General features: G+C 45.3%; 1 protein-coding gene across 1 annotated transcript in view; it reads right to left on the reverse strand.

Moving 5' to 3' along the window:
• Positions 1-13,276: 13,276 nt before the first annotated feature.
• The window catches only part of GRM4 (glutamate metabotropic receptor 4), a 351,034-nt gene continuing 346,630 nt past the window's right edge, over positions 13,277-17,680 (reverse strand). Inside the window, exon 9 of the mRNA XM_044285678.1 lies at positions 13,277-13,549. Within this exon, the coding sequence (XP_044141613.1) occupies positions 13,277-13,549 (273 nt within the window). The remainder of the gene's footprint in view (positions 13,550-17,680) is intronic.

The raw sequence follows: 17,680 nt of genomic DNA on the forward strand, positions 1-17,680 counted from the left end.
GGCAGCAACATGTAGGTAAATCCCCTGCAAACAAATGTGGATAGGGAAATGAATTAAAATAAAAATTAAATAAATAAAAATTAACCAAAATCAATTGGAGAGAGGTTCCATAGCAGAGAATCTGGCTTCCCGTCACCCACCACTGGAACAGTCCATTCTCAGATATTTAGGCCCCGGCACCCAGGCAGAGGAGAGAGGTCCCGTAACAGAGAATCTGTCTTCATGTCAGCAGAGAATTAGTCTGCATGTCATAGCAGAGAATGAGGCTTCACGTCAGCCACCACTGCAACAGTCCATTGGCATATATTTAGGCCCAGCACCCAGGCAGAGGAGGGAGGTCCCGTAACAGAGAATCTGTCTTCATGTCAGCAGAGAATTAGTCTGCATGTCATAGCAGAGAATGAGGCTTCACGTCAGCCACCACTGCAACAGTCCATTGGCATATATTTAGGCCCAGCACACACACAGGCAGAGGAGAGAGGTCCCGTAACAGAGAATCTGGCTTCATGTCAGCAGAGAATCAGTCTGCATGTCATAGCAGAGAATGAGGCTTCACGTCAGCCACCACTGCAACAGTCCATTGGCATATATTTAGGCCCAGCACACACACAGGCAGAGGAGAGAGGTCCCGTAACAGAGAATCTGGCTTCATGTCAGCAGAGAATCAGTCTGCATGTCATAGCAGAGAATGAGGCTTCACGTCAGCCACCACTGCAACAGTCCATTGGCATATATTTAGGCCCAGCACACACACAGGCAGAGGAGAGAGGTCCCGTAACAGAGCAATCTGTCTTCATGTCAGCAGAGAATCAGTCTGCATGTCATAGCAGAGAATGAGGCTTCACGTCAGCCACCACTGCAACAGTCCATTGGCATATATTTAGGCCCAGCACCCAGGCAGAGGAGGGAGGTCCCGTAACAGAGAATCTGTCTTCATGTCAGCAGAGAATTAGTCTGCATGTCATAGCAGAGAATGAGGCTTCACGTCAGCCACCACTGCAACAGTCCATTGGCATATATTTAGGCCCAGCACCCAGGCAGAGGAGGGAGGTCCCGTAACAGAGAATCTGTCTTCATGTCAGCAGAGAATTAGTCTGCATGTCATAGCAGAGAATGAGGCTTCACGTCAGCCACCACTGCAACAGTCCATTGGCATATATTTAGGCCCAGCACACACACAGGCAGAGGAGAGAGGTCCCGTAACAGACAATCTGGCTTCATGTCAGCAGAGAATCAGTCTGCATGTCATAGCAGAGAATGAGGCTTCACGTCACCCACCACTGCAACAGTCCATTGGCATATATTTAGGCCTAGCACACAGGCAGAGCAGAGAGGTCCCGTAACAGACAATCTGGCTTCATGACAGCAGAGAATCAGTCTGCATGTCATAGCAGAGAATCAGGCTTCACGTCAGCCACCACTGCAACAGTCCATTGTCATAAATTTAGGCCCAGCACCCAGGCAGAGGAGAGAGGTCCCGTAACAGAGGATCTGGCTTCATGTCAGCAGAGAATCAGTCTGCATGTCATAGCAGAGAATCAGGCTTCACGTCAGCCACCACTGCAACAGTCCATTGTCATAAATTTAGGCCCAGCACCCAGGCAGAGGAGAGAGGTCCCGTAACAGACAATCTGGCTTCATGTCAGCAGAGAATTAGTCTGCATGTCATAGCAGAGAATGAGGCTTCACGTCAGCCACCACTGCAACAGTCCATTGGCATATATTTAGGCCTAGCACACAGGCAGAGGAGAGAGGTCCCGTAACAGACAATCTGGCTTCATGTCAGCAGAGAATCAGTCTGCATGTCATAGCAGAGAATGAGGCTTCACGTCACCCACCACTGCAACAGTCCATTGGCATATATTTAGGCCTAGCACACAGGCAGAGCAGAGAGGTCCCGTAACAGACAATCTGGCTTCATGACAGCAGAGAATCAGTCTGCATGTCATAGCAGAGAATGAGGCTTCACGTCACCCACCACTGCAACAGTCCATTGGCATATATTTAGGCCTAGCACACAGGCAGAGCAGAGAGGTCCCGTAACAGACGATCTGGCTTCATGTCAGCAGAGAATCAGTCTGCATGTCATAGCAGAGAATCAGGCTTCACGTCAGCCACCACTGCAACAGTCCATTGTCATAAATTTAGGCCCAGCACCCAGGCAGAGGAGAGAGGTCCCGTAACAGACAATCTGGCTTCATGTCAGCAGAGAATTAGTCTGCATGTCATAGCAGAGAATCAGGCTTCATGTCAGCCACCACTGCAACAGTCCATTGGCATATATTTAGGCCTAGCACACAGGCAGAGGAGAGGTTCATTCAACTTTGGGTAGCCTCGCAATATAATGGTAAAATGAAAATAAAAATAGGATTGAATGAGGAAGTGCCCTGGAGTCCAATAATATATGGTTATGGGGAGGTAGTTAATGTCTAATCTGGACAAGGGACGGACAGGTCCTGTGGGATCCATGCCTGGTTCATTTTTATGAACGTCAGCTTGTCCACATTGGCTGTAGACAGGCGGCTGCGTTTGTCTGTAATGACGCCCCCTGCCGTGCTGAATACACGTTCAGACAAAACGCTGGCTGCCGGGCAGGCCAGCACCTCCAAGGCATAAAAGGCTAGCTCTGGCCACGTGGACAATTTAGAGACCCAGAAGTTGAATGGGGCCGAACCATCAGTCAGTACGTGGAGGGGTGTGCACACGTACTGTTCCACCATGTTAGTGAAATGTTGCCTCCTGCTAACACGTTGCGTATCAGGTGGTGGTGCAGTTAGCTGTGGCGTGTTGACAAAAGTTTTCCACATCTCTGCCATGCTAACCCTGCCCTCAGAGGAGCTGGCCGTGACACAGCTGCCTTGGCGACCTCTTGCTCCTCCTCTGCCTTGGCCTTGGGCTTCCACTTGTTCCCCTGTGACATTTGGGAATGCTCTCAGTAGCGCGTCTACCAACGTGCGCTTGTACTCGCGCATCTTCCTATCACGCTCCAGTGCAGGAAGTAAGGTGGGCACATTGTCTTTGTAGCGTGGATCCAGCAGGGTGGCAACCCAGTAGTCCGCACAGGTTAAAATGTGGGCAACTCTGCTGTCGTTGCGCAGGCACTGCAGCATGTAGTCGCTCATGTGTGCCAGGCTGCCCAGGGGTAAGGACAAGCTGTCCTCTGTGGGAGGCGTATCGTCATCGTCCTGCCTTTCCCCCCAGCCACGCACCAGTGATGGACCCGAGCTGCGTTGGGTGCCACCCCGCTGTGACCATGCTTCATCCTCATCCTCCTCCACCTCCTCCTCATCCTCGTCCTCCTCGTCCTCCAGTAGTGGGCCCTGGCTGGCCACATTTGTACCTGGCCTCTGCTGTTGCCAAAAACCTCCCTCTGAGTCACTTCGAAGAGACTGGCCTGAAAGTGCTAAAAATGACCCCTCTTCCTCCTCCTCCTCCTGGGCCACCTCCTCTTCCATCATCGCCCTAAGTGTTTTCTCAAGGAGACATAGAAGTGGTATTGTAACGCTGATAACGGTGTCATCGCCACTGGCCATGTTGGTGGAGTACTCGAAACAGCGCAACAGGGCACACAGGTCTCGCATGGAGGCCCAGTCATTGGTGGTGAAGTGGTGCTGTTCTGTAGTGCGACTGACCCGTGCGTGCTGCAGCTGAAACTCCACTATGGCCTGCTGCTGCTCGCACAGTCTGTCCAGCATGTGCAAGGTGGAGTTCCACCTGGTGGGCACGTCGCATATGAGGCGGTGAGCGGGAAGGCCGAAGTTACGCTGTAGCGCAGACAGGCGAGCAGCAGCAGGATGTGAACGCCGGAAGCGCGAACAGACGGCCCGCACTTTATGCAGCAGCTCTGACATGTCGGGGTAGTTGTGAATGAACTTCTGCACCACCAAATTCAGCACATGCGCCAAGCAAGGGATGTGCGTCAAATTGGCTAGTCCCAGAGCTGCAACGAGATTTCGCCCATTATCACACACCACCAGGCCGGGCTTGAGGCTCACCGGCAGCAACCACTCGTCGGTCTGTTGTTCAATACCCCGCCACAACTCCTGTGCGGTGTGGGGCCTGTCCCCCAAACATATGAGTTTCAGAATGGCCTGCTGACGTTTACCCCGGGCTGTGCTGAAGTTGGTGGTGAAGGTGTGTGGCTGACTGGATGAGCAGGTGGAAGAAGAGGAGGAGGAAGCCGAGAAGGAGGAGGTGGCAACAGGAGGCAAAGAATGTTGCCCTGCGATCCTTGGCGGCGGAAGGACGTGCGCCAAACAGCTCTCCGCCTGGGGCCCAGCTGCCACTACATTTACCCAGTGTGCAGTTAGGGAGATATAGCGTCCCTGGCCGTGCTTTCTGGTCCACGTATCTGTGGTTAGGTGGACCTTGCTACAGATGGCGTTGCGCAGTGCACACTTGATTTTATCGGATACTTGGTTGTGCAGGGAAGGCACGGCTCTCTTGGAGAAGTAGTGGCGGCTGGGAACAACATACTGTGGGACAGCAAGCGACATGAGCTGTTTGAAGCTGTCTGTGTCCACCAGCCTAAATGACAGCATTTCATAGGCCAGTAGTTTAGAAATGCTGGCATTCAGGGCCAGGGATCGAGGGTGGCTAGGTGGGAATTTACGCTTTCTATCAAATGTTTGTGAGATGGAGAGCTGAACGCTGGCGTGTGACATGGTTGAGACGCTTGGTGACGGAGGTGGTGGTGGTGGTGTTGGTGGTACATCCCCTGTTTGCTGGGCGGCAGGTGCCAACGTTCCTCCAGAGGCGGAGGAAGAGGCCGAGGCGGCAGCAGCAGAATAGGCCGAGGCGGCAGCAGCAGAAGAGGTAGCAGGGGGAGCCTGAGTGACTTCCTTGGTTTTAAGGTGTTTACTCCACTGCAGTTCATGCTTTGCATGCAGGTGCCTGGTCATGCAGGTTGTGCTCAGGTTCAGAACGTTAATGCCTCGCTTCAGGCTCTGATGGCACAGCGTGCAAACCACTCGGGTCTTGTCGTCAGCACATTGTTTGAAGAAGTGCCATGCCAGGGAACTCCTTGAAGCTGCCTTTGGGGTGCTCGGTCCCAGATGGCGGCGGTCAGTAGCAGGCGGAGTCTCTTGGCGGCGGGTGTTCTGCTTTTGCCCACTGCTCCCTCTTTTGCTACGCTGTTGGCTCGGTCTCACCACTGCCTCTTCCTCCGAACTGTGAAAGTCAGTGGCACGACCTTCATTCCATGTGGGGTCTAGGACCTCATCGTCCCCTGCATCGTCTTCCACCCAGTCTTGATCCCTGACCTCCTGTTCAGTCTGCACACTGCAGAAAGACGCAGCAGTTGGCACCTGTGTTTCGTCATCATCAGAGACATGCTGAGGTGGTATTCCCATGTCCTCATCATCAGGAAACATAAGTGGTTGTGCGTCAGTGCATTCTATGTCTTTCACCGCTGGGGAAGGGCTAGGTGGATGCCCTTGGGAAACCCTGCCAGCGGAGTCTTCAAACAGCATAAGAGACTGCTGCATAACTTGAGGCTGAGACAGTTTCCCTGGTATGCATGGGGGTGATGTGACAGACTGATGGGGTTGGTTTTCAGGCGCCATCTGTGCGCTTTCTGCAGAAGACTGGGTGGGAGATAATGTGAACGTGCTGGATCCACTGTCGGCCACCCAATTGACTAATGCCTGTACCTGCTCAGGCCTTACCATCCTTAGAACGGCATTGGGCCCCACCATATATCGCTGTAAATTCTGGCGGCTACTGGGACCTGAGGTAGTTGGTACACTAGGACGTGTGGATGTGGCAGAACGGCCACGTCCTCTCCCAGCACCAGAGGGTCCACTACCACCACCACGACCATGTCCACGTCCGCGTCCCTTACTAGATGTTTTTCTCATTGTTATGGTTCACCACAACAACAAATATATTATTTGGCCCAATGTATTGTATTCAAATTCAGCGGGATATAAATTTGAGGCCTAGTATTTAGGCGCTGGGTGACCGGTATGGATTTAGTGACAGAATTAGACTTGGAAATGCACAGAAGCGTGTGTGTGTGAAGTTATTCTGAATGACCCAATGTGCACCTTGAATATTATATACCCTTTTAGGGATAGATTTCAAATAGCTCTGATATAGCAGAAACCACTAAATTATGAAATTGCTAAATTGGGAATTGTATTTCAACCCAGAACAAAAAATGTGCTTTGACGGACACTAAATAACTTTCCCAGCCACAACAGGACAGCGTTAACGAGAGATTTAGCAGGATATAAATTTGAGGCCTAGTATTTAGGCGCTGGGTGACCGGTATGGATTTAGTGACAGAATTAGACTTGGAAATGCACAGAAGCGTGTGTGTGTGAAGTTATTCTGAATGACCCAATGTGCACCTTGAATATTATATACCCTTTTAGGGATAGATTTCAAATAGCTCTGATATAGCAGAAACCACTAAATTATGAAATTGCTAAATTGGGAATTGTATTTCAACCCAGAACAAAAAATGTGCTTTGACGGACACTAAATAACTTTCCCAGCCACAACAGGACAGCGTTAACGAGAGATTTAGCAGGATATAAATTTGAGGCCTAGTATTTAGGCGCTGGGTGACAGGTATGGGTTTAGTGACAGAATTAGACTTAGAAATACACAGTAGCGGGTGTGTGTGAAGTTATTCTGAATGACCCAATGTGCACCTTGAATATTATATACCCTTTTAGGGATAGATTTCAAATAGCTCTGATATAGCAGAAACCACTAAATTATGAAATTGCTAAATTGGGAATTGTATTTCAACCCAGAACAAAAAATGTGCTTTGACGGACAATAAATAACTTTCCCAGCCACAACAGGACAGCGTTAACGAGAGATTTAGCAGGATATAAATTTGAGGCCTAGTATTTAGGCGCTGGGTGACAGGTATGGGTTTAGTGACAGAATTAGACTTGGAAATACACAGTAGCGGGTGTGTGTGAAGTTATTCTGAATGACCCAATGTGCACCTTGAATATTATATACCCTTTTAGGGATAGATTTCAAATAGCTCTGATATAGCAGAAACCACTAAATTATGAAATTGCTAAATTGGGAATTGTATTTCAACCCAGAACAAGAAATGTGCTTGAACGGACACTAAATAACTCGCCCAGCTACAGCACTAAGGACAGATTTAGCTGGATATAAATTTGAGGCCTAGTATTTAGGCGCTGGGTGACAGGTATGGGTTTAGTGACAGAATTAGACTTGGAAATACACAGTAGCGGGTGTGTGAAGTTATTCTGAATGTCCCTATGTGCACCTTCAATATGATCTACCCTTTTAGGGATAGATTTCAAATAGCTCTGATATAGCAGAAACCACTAAATTATGAAATTGCTAAATTGGGAATTGTATTTCAACCCAGAACAAGAAATGTGCTTGAACGGACACTAAATAACTCGCCCAGCTACAGCACTAACGACAGATTTAGCTGGATATGAATTTGAGGCCAAGTATTTAGGCGCTGGGTGACAGGTATGGGTTTAGTGACAGAATTAGACTTGGAAATGCACAGTAGCGGGTGTGTGAAGTTATTCTGAATGTCCCTATGTGCACCTTCAATATGATCTACCCTTTTAGGGATAGATTTCAAATAGCTCTGATATAGCAGAAACCACTAAATTATGAAATTGCTAAATTGGGAATTGTATTTCAACCCAGAACAAGAAATGTGCTTGAACGGACACTAAATAACTCGCCCAGCTACAGCACTAAGGACAGATTTAGCTGGATATAAATTTGAGGCCTAGTATTTAGGCGCTGGGTGACAGGTATGGGTTTAGTGACAGAATTAGACTTGGAAATGCACAGTAGCGGGTGTGTGAAGTTATTCTGAATGTCCCTATGTGCACCTTCAATATGATCTACCCTTTTAGGGATAGATTTCAAATAGCTCTGATATAGCAGAAACCACTAAATTATGAAATTGCTAAATTGGGAATTGTATTTCAACCCAGAACAAGAAATGTGCTTGAACGGACACTAAATAACTCGCCCAGCTACAGCACTAAGGACAGATTTAGCTGGATATAAATTTGAGGCCTAGTATTTAGGCGCTGGGTGACAGGTATGGGTTTAGTGACAGAATTAGACTTGGAAATGCACAGTAGCGGGTGTGTGAAGTTATTCTGAATGTCCCTATGTGCACCTTCAATATGATCTACCCTTTTAGGGATAGATTTCAAATAGCTCTGATATAGCAGAAACCACTAAATTATGAAATTGCTAAATTGGGAATTGTATTTCAACCCAGAACAAGAAATGTGCTTGAACGGACACTAAATAACTCGCCCAGCTACAGCACTAACGACAGATTTAGCTGGATATGAATTTGAGGCCTAGTATTTAGGCGCTGGGTGACAGGTATGGGTTTAGTGACAGAATTAGACTTGGAAATGCACAGTAGCGGGTGTGTGAAGTTATTCTGAATGACCCTATGTGCACCTTGAATATTATATACCCTTTTAGGGATAGATTTCAAATAGCTCTGATACAGCAGAAACCACTAAATTTTTTAATTGCTAAATTGGGAATTGTATTTCAACCCAGAACAAAAAATGTGCTTTGACGGACACTAAATAACTTTCCCAGCCACAACAGGACAGCGGTAACGAGAGATTTAGCGGGATATAAATTTGAGGCCTAGTATTTAGGCGCTGGGTGACCGGTATGGATTTAGTGACAGAATTAGACTGGGATATGGCCAAAAAATAACCACACTATTGCTGGTTAAATGCACTTGGTGATGGGCGCAGCTTGCCCCTGATGTAGTATATGGCCAAAAAATGAACAGACTATTGCTGGTTAAATGCACTTGGTGTCACAGCTTGACCAACCACACTACTGAGGGTTAAATGCACTTGGTGACGGGCGCAGCTTGCCCCTGATGTAGTATATGGCCAAAAAATGAACAGACTATTGCTGGTTAAATGCACTTGGTGACGGGCGCAGCTTGCCCCTGATTTAGTATATGGCCAAAAAATGAACAGACTATTGCTGGTTAAATGCACTTGGTGTGATAGCTTGACCAACCACACTACTGAGGGTTAAATGCACTTGGTGACGGGCGCAGCTTGCCCCTGATGTAGTATATGGCCAAAAAATAAACAGACTATTGCTGGTTAAATGCACTTGGTGTGACAGCTTCACCCTGATGTAGGCTTTAGCCAAAAAACAAACGCACCATTGAGGGTTAAATGCACTTGGTGACAGGCGCAGCTTGCCCCTGATGTAGTATATGGCCAAAAAATAAACAGACTATTGCTGGTTAAATGCACTTGGTGTGACAGCTTCACCCTGATGTAGGCTTTAGCCAAAAAACAACCACACCATTGAGGGTTAAATGCACTTGGTCGCAGCTTGTGCTGGCGCACCACAAGACACAAAATGGCCGCCGATCACCCCAGAAAAATGTGACTGACAAACGGTCTGGGCAGCCTAAAAACAGTGAGCAATTGAGGATCAGCAGCTCAATGATCCACAGCTGCAGATCGATCAGTTAATCAAGTCCTTTGGAGGAGTTAATCTGCCTAATCTCGCCCTACTGTCGCAGCCGCAACCTCTCCCTACGCTAATCAGAGCAGAGTGACGGGCGGCGCTATGTGACTCCAGCTTAAATAGAGGCTGGGTCACATGGTGCTCTGGCCAATCACAGCCATGCCAATAGTAGGCATGGCTGTGATGGCCTCTTGGGGCAAGTAGTATGACGCTTGTTGATTGGCTGCTTTGCAGCCTTTCAAAAAGCGCCAAGAAAGCGTCACAAAAGCGCGAAGAAAGCGACGAACACCGAACCCGAACCCGGACTTTTACGAAAATGTCCGGGTTCGGGTCCGTGTCACGGACACCCCAAAATTCGGTACGAACCCGAACTATACAGTTCGAGTTCGCTCATCCCTACTTCTAACGTCCTACAAAAATAAAATGCCATTTCTAAAATGATGCCAACATAAAGTAGACATATGGGAAATGTTAAGTAATAAATATTTTATTAGGTACAGTATGAGTTTCTGTTTTAGAAGCAGAGAAATAGAAATTTTGAAAATAGTGAATTTCTTTAAATTTTTGATCAATTTGGGATTTTTTCATAAATAAAGGTGAAATATAATTGACTCAAATTTATGACTATCATGATGTGCAATATCTCACGAGAAAACAATGTCAGAATGGCTTGGATAAATAAGTGTTCCAAAGCAATTACCACATAAAGTGACGCATGTCAGATTTGTAAATTTTGACCTGGACACTGGGGCATCAATGACCCTTGGTCATGAAAAGGTTAATAAATATATTGAAGAGGATAGGGCCCAGTACTTACCCCTGAGGTACTCCACTAGTTACAGTGACCCAATCTGAGTATGAACCATTAATAACCACCCTCTGTTTTCTATCACTGAGCCAGTTTCTTACCCACATACAGACATTTTCTCCCAGTCCGAGCATTCTCATTTTATATACTAACCTTTTATGTGGTACACTGTCAAATGCTTTGGAGAAGTCCAGATATACGACATCTATTGATTCGCCCCTGTCAAGTCTAAAATTTACCTCCTCATAGAAACTGATTAAATTAGTTTGACATGACAGATCCCTCATGAAGCCATGCTGATATGGCATTATTTGCTTATTTCCATTGAGGTGCTCCAAGATAGCATCTCTTAGAAAACCTTTAAACAGTTTAATCATGACAGATGTTAAACTTACCGTCCTATAGTTTCCTGGCTTTGTATTTGGACCCTTTTTCAATATTGGCACCACATTTGCTATGCGCCAATCCTGTGGAACACTCCCTGTCAGTATAGAGTCTGTAAATATCAGAAATAAGGGTCTGGCTATAACATTACTTAATTCTTTTAGGATATGGGGGTGTATGCCATCTGGTTCCGGCGATTTGTCTATTTTAATCTTTTTAAGACACCGCTGTACTTCTTCCTGGGTCAGACAGGGCACTTTTAATGGGGAATTTACTTTTACATTCTGCATTTCATTTTCTTCAGTAAATACAGTGGAGAAAAAAATATTTAATAGCTTTGCTTTCTCCTCATCGCTCTCTGCAACTCCCCCCTCATCACTCTGCAAAGGGCCGACATCTCCTGATTTATACTTTTTAACATTTATATAATTAAAGAACATTTTAAGGTTAGTTTTGCTCTCTTTGGCAATAATCTCTTGGTATCTAGTTTGGCCTCTCTTATTTGGTTTTTACATATTCTATTTTTTTCCCTTATAGTTTTTCAGTGTTTCCTCACTGCCCTCCTGCTTTAGTGATTAAAATGCTTTCTTTTTGTCATTTATTGCTTTCTTTACAGTTCTATTTCTCCACATTGGTTTCTTCTTGTTCCTTAACCTTTCATTCCCATAAAGGTATGTACCTCTCACAATTAGATTTTAGGATACTTTTAAAAATGTCTCAATTTGTGGCTGTATATTTTTTTTAGGACTTTTTCCCAGTTAGTTAGGCCTATGGCCTCTCTTAGTTGGCTAAATTTAGCTTTTTGAAGTTTGTTTCTTCAGGGAGGAACAAAAATACCACTCTTTTGAATGATAATTGGAAGGTTTTTACTTTATGGTCACTATTTCCCAGGTTTCCTTCAACCTGCACACCTGTTGTTTTGTCAGGTCTATTGGTTAATGCTAAGTCTGGTATGGCCATCCCTCTAGTCGGGTCCTGAACGAGTTGGGAAAGGTAATTGTCTTTTGTTATTGCCAAGAACCTGTTTCCTTTATGAGATGTACAGCTTTCAGTGTCCCAGTCTATATCTGGCTAGTTGAAGTCCCCCATAATAATGACCTCATTATGATTTGCTGCCTCGTCTATCTCGTTTAGTAGTAGTAGATTTTCTGTGGACTCTGGTATATTTGGTGGTTTATAATAAACTCCTATTAGTAATTTATTATTGTTTTTGCCTCCATGTATTTCTACCCACAGTGACCCCGGTCACTATCATCCCCTCCTATAATGTAATTACCCTCCCCTGCAGTCCTTAGTTTAAACACCTTTTAACCATCTTCTCGCCCTACACAGCTGCCCCTTGCCCATTGAGGTGCAGCCCATGCCTACAATAGAGCCTGTAGCCGAGAGATGTCATCCCAGTTCCCCAGTAACCCAAACATCTCCTTCCTACACTAGTCCTTGAGCCACTTATCGCTGCCTTTCTTGTGTGGCTCGTTGTACATGCAGTATTTCCTTCCCCTAAGCTTTTGACCTAAATCCCTAAAATCATTTTTAAGGATGCTCCACCTACCTCTAACTTTGTCATTGGTTCCGATATGGACCATGACTGCTGGATCTTCTCCAGCCCCTCCCAGTAAGCTGTCAACCCGATCCACGATGTGTCAAACTCGAGCGCCAGGAAGACAACACACCGTTCAACATTCTCGGTCTTTGTGACAGATCGCCCTATCTGTACCCCTAATAATTGAGTCTGTTAAGACATAGTAACGGACACAGAGAAGGTAAAAGTGCACACTTGACATTATGTGAATGCAAATCAAACAAATTGATTGCATCAGGACAGAATATGTTTTATGCATGTACTTACCCTCCCCCCCCCCCCCCCTCATGCACCTGCATACATTTAAGTGTGCTGACAATATATACAACATTCCGTGCATTATGTTGCCTGGTAACATACATCATGCACACCATGTTTATGAATACATATAATACATTACTTTATGATGATGATTATAAGCATACTGCATTCTGATAGTAATTGTGTGCAGGATTTAAACGATTTACAGTTCCCTTGATGACGATTTGAAATATTGAAATGTGCAGAGTACGTGGAATCCATGCAGAGTACACCCCCAGGTAACTACAGGATATCTAATGCTGCAGCCTGTACGAGATGTCACTTGACAATGAACCTGTAAATGAGAAGATGAATTCTGACAGGGTCATTAGCTGTATGCTGTTTTTTAGAGCGTAAGCACCAGAAAGATTTGGGGAAGCTACTGATATACAGCTGTTTATTTAAAATATATGTGACCTTGCTATAGTAACAAATCAGTGACTTTAATTTCTCAGTAAATACATAAGACAAATAATCCTCTTTACCATTTTAGGCACAGGTCTTGCATTGGTTTTGTTGACTTAATTGAAGCCTCATTTCACATTCCTTGAACAAAGCAGTAGATTTTTGATTGCCTTATCATCAGATAGTTTTGAATTTAATGGATTAGATATCTCAAATCTTTAATTGCATGCCATTCTGTAATGAAGTCCTTTTGATAACTAAAATAAATAATTTTGATGGAAAGTTTAAAGGTGAACATGTTACGTCTGTTCATAATAATACTTGCCTTGTGTCTCCATGCTATCACATAGCTCAGTCTTTGCCTCGCCATTTGGTCTGTAGCCTCCTTTTTGAGTGAATTTGTTGCTCATTGTTGCTGCAGTGACAACAGCTTTGAGGCTTCTTTTGCGTTTGGGGACATTCAGTTCTGGGTGGAAAAGGATAACGTAGACCTTGGGCATATAGAGCATACCTAAGGACACTGAGGCACTCAAACTCACTGAAATGGTCAGTGTTGTTGTCTGGATATGCATCTGTGGACAAAATTCAAACATGAGCAAAGTAATTCAGTGGATAATAACTCATAGGACTGTGGGATAAACACTACAGATTTCCAAATAATGAAACATGTTATATATATATATATATATATATATATATACAGACGTGGACAAAATTGTTGGTACCCTTTGGTCAATGAAAGAAAAAGTCACAATGGTCACAGAAATAACTTTAATCTGACAAAAGTAATAATAAATTAAAATTCTATAAATGTTAACCAATGAAAGTCAGACATTGTTTTTCAACCATGCTTCAACAGAATTATGTAAAAAAATAAACTCATGAAACAGGCATGGACAAAAATGATGGTACCCCTAACTTAATATTTTGTTGCGCAACCTTTTGAGGCAATCACTGCAATCAAACGCTTCCTGTAACTGTCAATGAGACATCTGCACCTCTCAGCAGGTATTTTGGCCCACTCCTCATGAGCAAACTGCTCCAGTTGTGTCCGGTTTGAAGGGTGCCTTTTCCAGACTGCATGTTTCAGCTCCTTCCAAAGATGCTCAATAGGATTGAGGTCAGGGCTCATAGAAGGCCACTTTAGAATAGTCCAATTTTTTCCTCTTAGCCATTCTTGGGTGTTTTTAGCGGTGTGTTTTGGGTCATTGTCCTGTTGCAAGACCCATGACCTGCGACTGAGACCAAGCTTTCTGACACTGGCTAGTACATTTCTCTCTAGAATTCCTTGATAGTCTTGAGATTTCATTGTACCCTGCACAGATTCAAGACACCCTGTGCCAGACGCAGCAAAGCAGCCCCAGAACATAACAGAGCCTCCTCCATGTTTCACAGTAGGGACAGTGTTCTTTTCTTGATATGCTTCATTTTTTCGTCTGTGAACATACAGCTGATGTGCCTTGGCAAAAACTTCGATTTTTGTCTCATCTGTCCACAGGACATTCTCCCAGAAGCTTTGTGGCTTGTCAACATGTAGTTTGGCATATTCCAGTCTTGCTTTTTTATGATTCGTTTTCAACAATGGTGTCCTCCTTGGTCGTCTCCCATGTAGTCCACTTTGGCTCAAACAACGACGGATGGTGCGATCTGACACTGATGTTCCTTGAGCATGAAGTTCACCTTGAATCTCTTTAGAAGTCTTTCTAGGCTCTTTTGTTACCATTCGGATTATCCGTCTCTTAGATTTGTCATCAATTTTCCTCCTGCGGCCACGTCCAGGGAGGTTGGCTACAGTCCCATGGATCTTAAACTTATGAATAATATGTGCAACTGTACTCACAGGAACATCTAGTTGCTTGGAGATGGTCTTATAGCCTTTACCTTTAACATGCTTGTCTATAATTTTCTTTCTGATCTCTTGAGACAGCTCTTTCCTTTGCTTCCTCTGGTCCATGTCGAGTGTGGTACACACCATATCACCAAACAACACAGTGATTACCTGGAGCCATATATATAGGCCCAATGGCTGATTACAAGGTTGTAGACACCTGTGATGCTAATTAGTGGACACACCTTGAATTAACATGTCCCTTTGGTCACATTATGTTCTGTGTTTTCTAGGGGTACCATCATTTTTGTCCATGCCTGTTTCATGAGTTTATTTTTTTACATAATTCTGTTGAAGCATGGTTGAAAAACAATGTCTGACTTTCATTGGTTAACATTTATAGAATTTTAATTTATTATTACTTTTGTCAGATTAAAGTTATTTCTGTGACCATTGTGACTTTTTCTTTCATTGACCAAAGGGTACCAACAATTTTGTCCACGTCTGTATATATATAAAATTTTTATTTTTTTATTTTTTTTAAAGTAACATGCAAATACTATCATAGCTTGGGAGGAAGAGACACACACAACAGGCAATTAAAGTAATAACTGGAATGGGTGGAATACAGTTACCAGAAAGATTATCAATATTAGGGTTATTTAGTAGTGTTTGTCGAGCATGCTCAGCCACTCACAAATTTTACTCGAGCATCGCAATGCACGGCACATCGCGGTGATCGGCCGAATACCACGTGTGCTTGAGCGAGATGCTCGAGTCTCCTTCCCGCACGTTTGTTGGCTCCGACACAGCCAATAAACGTGCAGATAAGTACTGCCATTCACTGTAATGCCATAGCCAAGGGAGAGATATTGTAGGAAGTGAAATAGGAATATTTTTAGTTTTTATACTTGTTAGAGACCCAAAAGTCCTTTTAAGGACTATAGTTGTATCTGACAGCAATATATATTTTTAGCGCAACCTGCGCTAAATAGCTTGCAATTGTTTGGACGCTGCAGACAGCGACATTATCTGCACTACATCTTCCGTCTAACGTGTGAGCAGCCTAAAAATATCTGACATCCAGTGTACTTTTTCCGTAGACATTACCTGTGCTACACCTCAAGTATAACGTTAACACAGCGACTGGTGACAGCAACATTACTTTAGCTATTCCTCCTGTATAACGTTTGTACATCCTAAATATCAGTGACATTTATTCAGTGTAAATTTTTTATTAGGTGGTGGTGACAGCGACATTACTTGCGCTAATGGCAATAAGTGTTTCACGAGGTGAATGATGATGACACAGTTGCCAATAAGTCAACCGCAATTAATGTCTCAAGAGGTTTATGATGAGGATGAAACACAGTTGTCAATAACTGAGGTTGTTGTTAGGTCAACAAGCCAGTAGGATGAGCAGAGTGAGGAAGTGGAAGAGGTGGTGCTGGACGATGAAGTCACTGACCCAACCTGGGAAGGTGGCAAGATGAGCAAGGACAGCAGTACAGAGGGGAAGGGATCCACAGCACCGCAACAGGCTGCAAGAGGCAGTGGGGTGGCAAAAGCGAGAAGGCGGTCCACACCAAACAGGCCCTCAACTGTTCCCTGGAGCACCCCTTTGCGGCAATCTCCCTTGCCAAGGGGTAGGTGTTCCGCAGTCTCGTGCTTTTTGGAGGAAAGTGCGGACGATAAAAGAATTGTCATTTGCAACCTGTGCCGTACCAAAATGAACAGGGGCATGAACACTAGCAACCTCACCACCACCAGCATGATCTGCCACATGGCATCAAAGCACCCTAATAGGTGGGCCGAACGTCTGTGTCCGCAACCAGTCCACACCACTGTCTCCTCTTCCCATGGGTTACGTGCTGGCCCATCCCCTGTCCAAGACGCAGGCCCGGATGCCTCCTGCCATGCACCTGGACCTTTAAAAGCACCATCAGCTAGCACATCTATTTCTGTGTCCCAGCGCAGTGTACAGATGTCGATACCCGAGGCCTTTGAGCAAAAGTGCAAAAACCCAGCCACACACACACAGACCATAGCACTAAATGTGCTTTCTGTGGTACTCTGTCCCTAGCTGCCAATATTTTTCATGGTGTGCAGTCCCAGCCTTACACCAGCATGCGTCCATTAACATCACCCGTGCCATTTCCCTGACTGCAAGGTGGGTTAACGTTGTAGAGGCTAGGGGCGAGTCGTACCCTGGGATGGCATATACGCTACCAACGCCAAAGATTGCGGGCCCTGCTTCCATCAGGGTTTCAGCCACCACCTACATTAGTGGCTGCAACCCCCCTTCTCCGCCTCTTCCTCCACTTCCACCTCTAAATTATAATCTTGCAGCACCAGTCAGACATCAGTCTAGAAGCAGTGTAGCACTGCAGTGGGGAAGCGGCAACAGGCTATGCTTTAACTGATCTGCTTAGGTGACAAACAGCACACCTCCGCAGAGCTCTGGTAGGGGATAAGGGACCAGACTGAGCTGTGTCTCTCGCCACTCAACCTACAACCAGGCATGGTTGTGTCTGATAATGGCCGTAACTTGGTGGCGGCTTTGGAGCTTGGCAAGCTCACACACATACCATGCCTAGCCCATGTGTTTAACCTAGTGGTTTAGCAGTTTCTCAAAACCCACCCCAATTTTCCTGAGCTACTGGTGAAGGTGTGTTGAGTGTGTGCCCATTTCCACAAGTCATAAACATCTTCTGCCAGTCTGTGAATGCTGCAGCAGCACTTGCAATTTCCAGCTCGCCGACTGTTGTGCGACGTGAGCACGCGCTGGAACTCTACATTCCACATGTTGGCCAGGCTTTGTGAGCAGCAGAAGGCAGTAGAGGAATACCAGCTGCAACATGGTCGTTGCCTTTCC

The sequence above is a fragment of the Bufo gargarizans genome, chromosome 3 (assembly GCF_014858855.1).
Source record: "Bufo gargarizans isolate SCDJY-AF-19 chromosome 3, ASM1485885v1, whole genome shotgun sequence".
In the NCBI taxonomy this organism is placed as follows: domain Eukaryota; kingdom Metazoa; phylum Chordata; class Amphibia; order Anura; family Bufonidae; genus Bufo; species Bufo gargarizans.